The 12,598-nt window shown below is 40.9% G+C and overlaps 1 protein-coding gene across 5 annotated transcripts in view; it reads right to left on the reverse strand.

The window, feature by feature from the left end:
* Positions 1-425: 425 nt before the first annotated feature.
* Positions 426-12,598, reverse strand: part of LOC148864606 (Restriction endonuclease, type II-like superfamily protein) — a 33,805-nt gene continuing 21,632 nt past the window's right edge. For 2 of the 5 annotated variants that reach the window (XM_088975194.1, XM_088975195.1), the window contains exons 5-9: positions 5,280-5,346; positions 2,561-3,951; positions 1,577-1,641; positions 1,281-1,438; positions 426-833 (exon numbers count right to left, since the gene is read on the reverse strand). In XM_088975194.1, the coding sequence (XP_088831320.1) occupies positions 3,021-3,951; positions 5,280-5,346 (998 nt within the window). In that variant the 3' untranslated portion in view covers positions 426-833; positions 1,281-1,438; positions 1,577-1,641; positions 2,561-3,020. The remainder of the gene's footprint in view (positions 834-1,280; positions 1,439-1,576; positions 1,642-2,560; positions 3,952-5,279; positions 5,347-12,598) is intronic. The other 3 variants (XM_088975196.1, XM_088975198.1, XM_088975197.1) reach the window with 2 other exon arrangements.

Here is a 12,598-nt window from a genome sequence, read left to right on the forward strand (position 1 = left end):
AAGATCTTGCGATCACTAAAATCTAGTGTCAATAATATCATGTATCCTGACTTTCACAATCGCAAATCAGGAGATAAGTCTATTGTTTGCCTTGCTTAAACAATGCCTTTCCACAAGTAGGTTAAGATGCAGAAGTCATTTTCTGGAAGATGTTGGATACCACCCAACAGTTGATGGGAGCACATTTTTTGGTGAACTTTACCTTTGTTTGAGGGGCTGTTTCTCTTGGAGGATTAAACTCATGGACTACTTACTCCATTGACCATTTTGGTCAAATTATTGGTGAAAGAAGAGGAAGAAAAACAATGCATGCTAAGAATAGAGTGAAACTGGTCAAACTGAAGCCACTGCAAATATTTGGAAGATCTAAACAGGTTCTAGTATTGTTTACAGCAACTATTGACTTAGTGTCATTGTAAGATCAGTTGAACTAAAAGAAGATTTTATTTATTGACTTGAAATGAGCAACCTTTAAATTTAGTTCTAAATTCATATTTTCAGCAACTTTATTGGTTAACGTTATTCCCTTTTACAAAGTAGGTAAGATAAATTGTATTTGTCACATAAAACATCCACAACTGAAATATGTCCCTCATTGAAGAATGAGTGTGCGATGAAGGTTATTGAGAACATGTTCAACACCAGCAGAATTATTGCATCTCAGCCTCAGGAACTTGATTCGTTCAGTTGATGCTTCTTGCGCTTTACTGATTCATTTACTGGATCTTAGGATCTTCTCAAGCAAGAGAACTTGATTCATTTAGTTGACCTTTGCTTGCGGTGTACTGATTCATTTAGCCAATCTTGAGATCCAAGAGATCAAGATTTTCAACCTGAAAGTAAAAAACCAAGCCCCTCACATTTCTAATTGATCAAGTAAAGAATTGTGAAATGTTAAGAAAATTGGGAGAGAATTAAAAAAAAAAAATCAGACTAGCCTATATCAATTAATAGTAGACAAAATATATACAAGTGAGCATGATAAACACAACTTTCTGCCATTGTAATAGCGTGAGTAGTTTCCATGAATGCTTCTGAAAAAAAAAAAAGAAAAAAGAAAAACTGAATTGGATAATTAAATTAAATAAATTCAATAATATAACTATAGGGCTGCCTTGATAAAAAAAGGCTTCTGACATTCTAAATGGGAGGTTTACCTTTACATGAACCGGGGCTCAATTACATTTTAATCACCAGAAGAGAAATAAGCATATAAAAATGTGTGATTATAGATGCACAAGCAAGAAATGAAAGGAAATTAAAAAAAAAAAAGCCATTACCCAGTGCTTCTCCTGTCTGTCCGGGGTTTGTAAGGAATGGACTTGATGTGGACCTAACCTCCAGCATTTTTAGCATAAGTGACTGCTCTTAGATTCAAACACATTTTTTTCTCAACTTTCCAGAATGAGATTTTACCATCCACACCATGCAATGGTCTCTGAAAGGTAATATAACTATGGGGTTTATATTAAAGAAAGCATAATCTGTATGGGAAGTTATATACACCTCTTGCTCTCAACAGACAGAACTGAGTTACTCTAAAGACAAACTCAGATGAAAGGCAAAAGAAACTAACCTTTTCCACCCTATGAAAGCTAGCATGCACTGCCCATCTTGAAATTCTCATGTTCATATATGGGCCTGTCATTTTCACATTGCAGACATGGATTAGTGTTGAGTTTGTGTTCTTAATGGAAACAACCAGATATCATATTGGATGGAGAAACATATGGTATACCTGTTATATCAATTGAAGGAACAGCATAAAGTGGGTCATGGCACATGTAGAGCACATGCAGGGCAATGGGACTTACTAGCCAAGGGTCACTCAAATAGAAAACATGCATCATAATTGGGAATGGTTTAGAGATCTCGTGGACCACATACAATTCTTTTTTCCTAACATGGTTATGATCATCCAGCTATGTCAGTTTCTAGTAAAGCACACCTCTATCACGGACCCTTGGAATAGTGGATCCAGCAGATCATATGCTTAATTTCTTCATGGATTAGAGATGTTGTTACGTTACCAATAATCTCTACAAGAACATAGACCATCTTTAAAATGATGGAATCTATTTGCGTCCCTCAATTTCTGAATTTCTCAATTATTAATAAAAAAGGGGGGAACATGACACTCCATTTCCTAATATCTTAGACATGAACATGAGTATTATGTATCCTAATTAATTTGCTTATTATGCTTTTATATCTAGTTTTGAGTAGTTTATCTTTCAATATTGCCAAGTTTAATTCTTATGTATACAGATTTTTATGGTATGATAGGTTAAAACAAATTATTTTACACATTCTAGAAGTGTCATATCAGGTATATACTATGTCCCACAACAGTAAGCTAGGAATGTACTACTACTGGCATGAAGTTGCCACTCCCTGACTCATAATCTGGTGCTTTCATGCTTGTCTCAAGATTATCACACCAAGCAATGGTCCTTTAACCCATATCCCCCTTGGAAGAAGTACAATACAATAAACATACCCACACACACAAAGATGGTAACAAAAAAGAAGAAAGAAAAACTAATGCACAGAGACTTACAGTTGCAACTTGCACTGTTCCTTGTAGACCCTTGTCAGCGCTACCAGTACCTTTTCTCAATCTGGAACTCTCTCAATCAATGCCTAAGTAACAACTTCATTTGGTACTTTCATATCTGCCGGGAAAATCAAATAATTTCTTGTTGCTTGCGAATATAGGAGCTATTGCCTCCCAATGTATGGGTATGCAAACACATGCATTCCTCCAGTAGCTAATATCAAAGAGTTGATTTTCACATTCTCAAATTGAAGAACATCTTTCTTTGTTGTGATCAACAACCTTTGTCCCTATTCCAACTCTGCCGTCTCTCCTTTCCATTATCCAGTTGTTGCTTCATTTCAAGTTTTTTGATGCTTAGATGTCAATAACAACCAGTCATTTATCCCCAACTCTAGATTTTACTTTTTCAAGGTTGCTGGTTTAATCTCCAAACTGGAATATCTTAAGATAACTCAAATTACTAGTTTAGCAATGCCCCATGAATTTCTCGCATCAATAACTTAGAACTATCAACCAGGTGTTTGCTTGCACAAATAATGGAACAATACAATTCATGCCTGGGTTCTGGTTTGAGAGAACTCATTTGAGTGAGGGGATCTGTGATTCTGGACTTCATGCGCAGCTCTTTAGCAGGCTGTACATGCTTCCACCAGAAATCAGATAAAGCCACCTTCAGAATCCTCCAGTACTCTACATCTCTGTGTAATCTAAACAAACTGCTGCCATTGGGAGTCCAGACATAGAAATCCATCCAGTCCCTGTCTAATATTTCCATTAATCCCTGAGCTTGAGGAATGCAATAGTTGGGGATCCGAGACCATGGGTAAGCCCTTCGCATATCTCCATTAAAATATGGGCATTTAATTTCCAGCACTCCACGTGAAGGCAACCCATAAACAAACTGGTCAATTACCCCATCTGGTGAAGCTGCAAGCCAGTCATCTTCAGGATTCTTCTTACCATAAATCTGAAAGTCAGGAAAAGAGACAGTATTTCCTGTTATCAGTTTATACTTTTCAAGCGCTTCTTCTTCCTTGATATTGCTCCAACAAGTTGCAAGATTCCCAGTGAAAGGCTCAATCACCCCAATCTTCTCTTGCCAAAGCTGAACTCTTCGACCAGGCCAGAACCCAACAGCTCCACCAAATGTGCTTGCAGTCAGTTTATGCCTTCTTAGTTCTTGCCAATTTTTGAACCAGTGTTGCAGGCAACTAGATTGAAGAACTGAATAGATGGCATTAGATGCCACCTTCCTAGAGGTAGTAGAGTGGTATAAATCTCTTCTTGATAGATTTGGAGCTCTAGCATATACACTGTGCCTTTTGTTTCTTGGTTCTTCAGGACAACAATTGTGATAATTTCTTCTCTTGGTAGGATACCAAGAAAGTTCTCTGTTAAAAAAAAAATGAAAAAGGGAACAAAGATAAGTCCTAGATACAAGCCCTTCCACTGTTTATAAAGAAAAAAGATTTGTAATTATTGAGAAACACACACACAGAGAAAGAGAGAAACTACTTGTACAATTCAAGTAATAAAAAGAAATATGAACAGTACATGGAATGAAAAAGGATTCCTCTAAAGAATAAGTGTTGTACAATCCAAGCTTGCAGCACAGAATCTTTAATCTAGGCCTCTGGTCACAGCCATCTGGGGTTTTGGGAGGGGTAGACTGGATACAGATTCCAGCCTTTGGTGCATTTTTACACAGTGGCCACTCTTAGACTAAAACCTGCATTCTCATTCTTATAGCCAGCACGGCCCGCACGTGGACCTAAAACCCCAGGCCCAACACGGCCAACACGATCGTGCCGAGCCTGGCACAGCCCGCGGACCGTCATGTCGGGTCGTGCCGGGCCAGTCCAAATCCGTGCTGGGCCGCGGGCGGCACAGCCCAATTTACACCTCTAGGCAATACTACCATCATGGACTTTGTCCATCATGGAAGCCGAAAATCACATGAAGACAGCTTAAAGATGTGTCTTAAATATTAATTCACTACATGGGGTTATTAAGTATAACATTTTCTTCCATTTAGATTCAGGGCACCATGGGCAGCCCATACACAAGCATTTACCTACTTTCTTTAACCAGTATAAATATAAAACAGGTTGCATTTACTTTCATCAATGGATATGCATTCACCATCAACAAAATATCTAGTAAATCAAAGCCTATCTTCCACAGGTATGGTTCAGTAATTCACCAGTCCCTTGATTGAGCAATATGGGAGTTTTATGTTGGTTTAAAAATCAATACAATCCTGCACTTTTAAGTTTGAACAATCTGAACTCCAAATGTCTTAGCCAAATAATGTCCTAACCAATTATCCGGACATTAAAAAATGTTATAGTCCTAAGGAGACATCAAATATTACTTATGCAGGGCAGTGTTATAGGTAGTAGGTACTAGGTAGCTAGGTAAAAGTTGTTGGGTATTATTCCTTATGATCAAGGAGATTCAAGGCCCCAGAACCATCTTTTAACACGTTGTCCCCTAGTGTGTAGGTTGGAAAGTGAATTGGCAGCTTAGAATGCTATGGAAATCATGAATTAGGATAGATTGCAGGTGTACGGGTGTTAATATGCTTTTTTGTAATAAACTTCCCTTTCTCCTTCATATAGTGTATTACTGTATATATATGGTACGAAATAGGTTAAATTTACTTTCACAAGTTAGAATAAGATGGGAAAATAACTCTTAAATCTGTTAATTTACTTACCTGAAGGGTTTTACAGCAGTCTTCAATTCAAGATCTTCCAAAATGTTTCTGGCACTTAAAGGAACATCTGTGGGAAAATCCAGTGCAATAAATTTGTTAGTGGTGGTAAAATATACTTTGAATCGAGGTACACTGGAAAGAGTCCCCTCCCCCCAGAGAGAGAAAGAGAGATCTATACAATATTTTCTTTTTTCTGATCTAGAGAAAATTAATGGAGTTCAATGCACATGGTTCAAGAGCTGAATTAAATGGCTGTCAATTCAACCTTTCCAAAGAAAAAGGATTCTGAAGAAAGAAATGAAAAAATAACCCATAAACATGAGACCACCAAGTTATACATCTGGGAAATAAATTATGGTACTATCACTCTTTTGACAGTTCAATATTATGGATGACCACTAACTTCATTTGCAAGGGTAAATACAAAATGTTCTACAAGCAGTGCTAATAGTTGTTGTGATAATATCCAATAAATGCAGTCACTGTAAAATAGCTATTATGAACCACTGTAGGCACTATAGCATCCATTAGCATGCTACTTTCAAGCAAGATAATTTCATAATTTGTTAGGAAATTAACAACATGTAGAGGGTGCTACCAAAGGAAAGATTAGTAACTCTAATAGTACTACAAATAACATATACCTTCATAAAATTATAATAATTGAAATGGAAACACCAAACAAGATAAAGAAGGAAAAAGCATTAGGACCTGATGGTACCCCAACAGAACTGTTCGAAGGTATGGAAGAGGTAGGCTTATGGCTAATAGACCTATTCATGGGTCGGGCCACGCTTTGCATCTATATCAACAGAACACATTCAGGTCCAGGCCTGAGCTTGGCCCTCATAGAGCCCGATGCTTGGCTAGAAATTGAGAAAAAAAAAATACTCAACAACAAAACTGATTTATTTATATTAAACAATACCATAACCCCAAAATACCAAAGGAGTCCCTAATTACCCCTTGTTTGGCTAACCCATCGGCAAAGGAGTTAGTACTTCTTTTTGCCCAGTTCATCTTCACTTCAATATCATTAGTCAACCATTTGAATTTCCTCTTCTCATTGCTGTAGTTCCAAAAACTAGCAGTATCATCTTTCAGCCAATCTACTACCAGTTTAGAGTCTCCCTCTACAACTAGTTGGGTGATGTTCAGTCCATTTGCCTTTTGAATTCCTTCAATAAGAGCCGAAATCTCAGCCCGGAGAGAATCACCCATTCCAATTGGCCCCGAAAAAAGAGCAATTACCACACGCACCTTATTTCTTAGAACACCCCCTATACCTGAGGGACCCAGATTACCCATGCTGCTTCCATCGAAACTTAATTTGAAAAATCCACTAAGAGCCCAAATAGGTAGGGATGTTTCTTTAATTGGGGCTGATCTTGCAAATTCCTTCCAATTCCTAAACAAATCATCTGCTAAGAAATCTTTAAAGAGATTCAAAGACTTCAGCCAATGCATAACTCTAATCTTAAACACCTCCAGCCTCCAGGACATCCGGAAGACTTCTTTCCCCATCTAAAAAACTCTCCCATTGAGGAGAGATGGGAGAGTTTGTGGAGGTAGGCCGTTGGAGAAAAGCTTTGAAAATTGAAACTAAGGAGCTTCTATTTGAGGAGCTGAGATTAAATGGTCAGCTGAGCTTGAAAATCAGGGAAGCAAAGAGAGGGATGGTGCGGAGAGATGGGAGAGTTTGTGGAGGTAGGCCATTGGAGAAAAGCTTTGAAAATTGAAACTAAGGAGCTTCTATTTGAGGAGCTGGGATTAAATGGTCAGCTGAGCTTGAAAATCAGGGAAGCAAAGAGAGGGATGGTGCTGTTAGAAGGTTTGGGGGTAATTGAAGGGTTCAAGGAGTTTGTAGAAGGTGCAAGTAACAAAGGCAAACAAAATAGTTGGAAAGAGTTTCTCTCAGAAACTGGAAGAAGGTTTGTTGTAGAATGTAAGAGAAACCTTAAAGGTTATTTTATTTCTTTGACAGAATTTTTTGACAAGGGTAGAAAGCAGATGGTCTGCCTTCCAGAAGGAAGGAAGAGTCAGGGGTGGAAGGCAGTTCATGGGGTCTTATGTGAACTGCTGCAACGCTTGGGTGCTAAAAGAGAAGTAACAGTAAAAAGGAAGATAAGCAGTTCTACTAGTCTGGTGAGCAATAATAAGCAAGAGACTCTTTTAGTGACAGCTGGGGCAGGCAAACACAGAATGGGAATAAACTTACAGAGAGGAGATTGGGAAAGTAAGCTGATAGTTAAAGCCTCAGCTCATATACTATAGACTGGAGGAAAGTTGCAGATCAGTTAACAGCAAGTTTAAAGTTGAAGAGTACGTTTAGTTTAACACCCTTTGAGAAGGACAAGGCTGTGCTGGATCTGCTTGAGAATAGAGTAGAAGTTGAGGCATTAAATATCCAAGCTGATCTTGGAAATCTCACAGTATCAAGATGGTGTCTGGGATCAAACTCCAAAGATTTCTTTATTGAAGATGGAGTACTGGTGCGCATCTTAGGACTTCCCTTTAACTTGTGGAAGCAAGAAGTTGCTGAAGCCATTGCTTTGATGTGTGGAGGACCATTAGGAGGTGCCTTTTGGGGAGACATTTGTTCAGCTTCCATTTTATTGAATGGTGTAAAACCTGAGGAGATTCCTCAGAAGATAGAGGTGCTAATTGAAGGGCTCTGTTACTCAGTATGGCTGGCTTCATCCATTGAATCGGTACTCTGGAAAGAGGCTCGTAGGGAGGGAGATGAGAAGGTTGAAGAAGAAGAACTGCATGGCAAGAAAGGATTGGATGATTCAAATAAGAATAGAACTTTCACTAAAATGGAAAAACAAAGGCTGGAGAAACAAAAGGGTAGCATTCAAGGGATGGGATTTAGGCGTGTGGGAGCTGTGAAAAGTCTGGAGGGTGGCAGGTCTTTTGCACAGGTCGTAACCGGCGCCAATCTGCCTTTTTTGAACAAGGAAAAGGGGCTGGTCCAGGGAAGAACTGAACCTAGACCGGTTAAAACCAAACCGAGCCAGGGGTTGGACGCGCGTGACCCTTTTAAAAATCACGTGAGGTCGTGGTGGTTTAGGAATGGGCCAAAACCCATGCGGAATGTTTTGGGTGCGAACAAAGGCCCAAATGGGTCAGCGGGTCCGACCCAGTTTTTTAAAAAGGCGCGTGAGCCTTTAGTGAACCACGTGACTGGGGACACGACTTTGATAGACGAGGTTAATGGTCTATCATCGTCCCTAGTCGCAAGACAGAGGTGGGAACGCGCGCAGCGCCGGAAAGTGGAGAAGAAGCCCGATCTGCAGTGGGTTTCGCAACGAAGGCTGAAGGAGCTTAGCCCCCTGCGACGCCCCTTAGAGAGGCCGAAGCTAAGATACGCTAGGGGAATAACTGAAGAGAACGAAGAGAAGAATGAAGGCTAGGTGCAGTGCAGTGAAGGTGATGAAGAATCGAATGACTTTTCTGTTGATGGTACTAGCGTGGCTAGTGTAAATGACGAAGGCAGTTGTGCTGGAGGTGACATGGATGGGTGGAATATTGCAAGTTTATTCCAGGGTGAAGATTGTAAGCGGCTCAACTCAGTCCCAAGACCACAGAGTGTGCAAGGATTATCAGAAGGGGCAGACCAGGAGAACCGGAAGCAGAGCAGGAACACACCATCTAGGGGTGAACCAGGGGTAGAATGGAAAGATCACCAGGGTGACCAAAGGACGGAAGTACTTCCCAACCAACTCAGGGAGATAGACGTTTACCAACCTCTGGAACAAGAGAGGGAGGCAGGGAACAGTCCTCTTCTAGCTTGTCCATCAGTCCCAGGTAACCAAGTGATTTCGGTTTGTGCTACTAATGTGTCTCCTGTGTCTTTAGTTCCAGATTTCGTTCATGTTCCATGTTCTGTAGCCCATGAATATGTAGTCGAGCCAGCAGACGGGCTCTCCGAGGAGGGGGAGAGGGGAAGGAAGGATTGTGGGAAGGTGCCGGAAGGAAGGTATAGGAGTGAAAAAGTGTGGGAAATCATTGAAAGAGTGTTTAAGGAAGTGGAAGGAAAGCTGATCTGGAGGAGGGAAGGGGAGGAAGGAAGAGGGGAGGGGATAGTGCAGAGGAGGGAAAGGAATGAGGGTAGAGATGGAGAGGACTACGGGGGGAGAGTAGGGAAGGAGGGAGGTAATAGGAAAGGGAGGGAGGATGGAGAGGAAAGAATAGAGGTGGGACCAGAGGAGAGGAAGAAAGGGCAGGTGGACAGAGTTGGAGGAGATTTTGTAGGAAAGAGGGTTGGGCTGCAGGTTAGAAGATTTGAATGTGTTGAAAGAAAGCTTACAGAAGAGGAAGGAGAAGATTAGAATAAAGAAGAGGAGATTGAGTGAAGTAGAGAGATTGAAGAGAGATGTAGAAGGAGACAAGAGGCTCAAGGTAAAAGGAGATAGAAGGAAAGGGGATAGTAATGGTAGGTGGCAAGGGGTGTAAAAAGAATCGGAATGAAGATTCTTAGTTGGAATGTGAGAGAATTGAGAGTGCAAGGAAGAGAGAAATAATAAAAGAGGTAATAAGACGGTGTGACCCAGACATTATGCTGCTGCAAGAATCCAAGAGAATGGAGTTTAATGATAAATGGGCAAGGAGTGTATGAAAAGCCAAGGGAATTAGTTGGGTGGTTGCTCCCTCGTGGGGTGCTTCCGGGGGGATTGTAACAATGTGGAAGAGGGACATGGTGGAAGGTCTGGAGGAGCTGATCGAAAAGTACTCGATGTCTATGAAATTTAAGCAGCAAGAGGATGACTATTTGTGGGTGCTCACAAATGTTTACGGACTGAATGACTACAGAGAGAGAGAGAGAGAGAGAGAGGAGTTGTGGGAGGAATTGGTTGATGTTAGAGGGTTGTGGGACGGGCCTTGGTGCATGGGTGGGGATTTCAATGTGATCAGATTCTCGGAGGAGTCCAATAAGGTTAATCAGAGGATGACAAAAAGCATGAGGAAGTTTAACAGTTTTGTGAATGCCTTTGAGCTTAAAGAGATTTCCCTAGCCCATAAGACATTTACGTGGTCAAATCTCCAATCTAGACCCATTTGCTCTAAGCTGGATAGATTCCTATTCTCTTTGGATTGGGAAGAACATTGGGGAACCTTGGCTTCTAGAGCTCTCCCAAGGGTGACCTCAGATCACTGGCCCATAGTGTTATGTAAGGAGGAAAGAAGGTGTGGAGGTCCTACCCCCTTTAGATTTGAAAATATGTGGTTACTTCACCCAGGGTTTACTAACAAAGTGAGGGAGTGGTGGCATGACTGTAACCCACTGGTGGAATGGGAAGGGATGAGATTCCATAAGAAACTACAATTCTTGAAAGCAAGAATCAAGGAGTGGAATTTGATAGAGTTCGGGAGGATAGAAGAAAGAAAGGGAGATTTGATGGATAAGATTGAAAGCCTTGACTATAAAGAAGAAAGGGGAGAATTTGGAGAGGGAGACAATGATCTCAAAAGAGATTTGAGAAGACAGCTAGAGGAGTGCCTACACAAGGAGAAAACTAGTTGGAGGCAAAAATCTCGGTGTAAGTGGTTGCAAGAGGGAGACAGGAACACTAGGTATTTCCATTCTCTAGCAGATGGCAAGAGAAGGAAGAACTTTATCTCCAAATTGGTAGTAGATGGAGTTGAGTTAGTACAACAAGCGGAGATTGCCAGGGCCTATGTGGAGCACTTCAAATCTATTCTAAGAAGGCCTGTGAGTAGAAGGGTGTGGGTAGAATGTTTGGACTGGCTAGATGTAGGGGTGGAGAATAGGAGAAGGTTGGAAAGAAGCTTTAATCTAGAAGAGATCAAGGAGGTTGTGTTTTCTATGGATAGAACAAAAGCTCCAGAGTCGGACGGGTTCACAATGGCTTTTTATCAAGACTGTTGAGATATCTTGATAGATGATCTCTTGCGGGTGTTTGAGGAGTTTTTCAGGAGAGGAGTTGTCAATGTAGGTGTGAACTCTACATTTATAGCCTTAATTCCAAAAAAGAAAGATGCATCCCACCCAAAGGATTTTAGGCCAATTAGCTTGGTTAATATCTTGTACAAGATCATTGCAAAAGTGTTGTCTTTGAGGCTGAAGAAGGTAATGACAAATATCATTGCACACTACCAAGGAGCCTTTGTGAGTGGAAGACAAATTACTAATCAGATCTTAATTGCTAATGAGAATGTGGAGAACCTTAAGAGGGAGAAGAACAAGGGAGTGGTCTGTAAGTTGGACTTGGAAAAGGCTTACTAGGACTTCTTGAGGAAAGTTCTGACTAAATTTGGGTTTGGGGTTAGATGGTGTAAGTGGATCATGGGTTGTGTCCGGAGTTGTCATTATTCAGTGCTAGTGAATGGGATAGCAGTAGACTTCTTTCCAGCTAGTAGGGGTATAAGACAAGGAGACCCCCTGTCTCCTTTCTTGTTCATTCTAATTGCGGAGGTTTTGGAAAAATTGATTCACAGAGCATATTCTAGGGGGCTCATTATTGGCTGGAGAGTTGGGAGGGTGGAAACCCCCTCACTCACCTATAGTTTGCTGATGACACGATTCTGTTTTGTGAATGCGGTAATGTGAGCTTTATCAGAAACTTGAAGTTGGTGATACAACTGTTTGAGCAAATGTCTAACTTGAAGATTAACTTTGGGAAAAGTTGTGTAGTGGGGGTGAATTTGGAGGAGGGAGAGATCAAGGAGAGTGTTGAAGTGTTGGGGTGTGAATTACTTAGGGTTGCCATTAGGTGAATCCCATGAGAGAGAGCTTTTGGAACCCGGTGGTGGAAAGGTTTGAAAAAAAACTGGTATCCTGGAAAAAGAACTACCTCTCTCTCAGTGGGAGAATTACACTAATTAAGGCCACACTGGGTAACTTACCCCTCCTTTTCCTGTCAGTGTTTAAAATCCCAGTGAAGGTTGCTAACAGATTAGAGAAGCTAATGAGAGATTTCCTGTGGGAGCCGGGAGAGGAGAAGAGAGATCATAGATAGTATGTAGGAGTAAGTCTTGTGGTGGCTTGGGGCTTGGAAGTATTAGGAGAAGGAATATGACTCTATTGGGGAAGTGGTTGTGGAGGTTCCCTATGGAGAAGGAGAAGCTATGGGCTAGAATAGTGGCAAGTATACATGGGTTGGAGCACAATGGATGGGAGTTGGAATTAGAGCTAGGACCACAAGCAATTCTCCTTAGAAAGCAATTCATGACCTGCTACCAGTTTTCTCCCCTAATATCAGGTATGACTTGAATTCCGGTAACTCCATAAAATTTTGGGAACAAACCTGGGTGGGGAGTGCCCCTTTAAAGGATCAGTTTCCTTCTTTGTTTGC

Source organism: Nelumbo lutea, chromosome 3 (assembly GCF_056320005.1).
Source record: "Nelumbo lutea isolate HS-2025 chromosome 3, American lotus-T2T, whole genome shotgun sequence".
Taxonomy (NCBI): Eukaryota; Viridiplantae; Streptophyta; class Magnoliopsida; order Proteales; family Nelumbonaceae; genus Nelumbo; species Nelumbo lutea.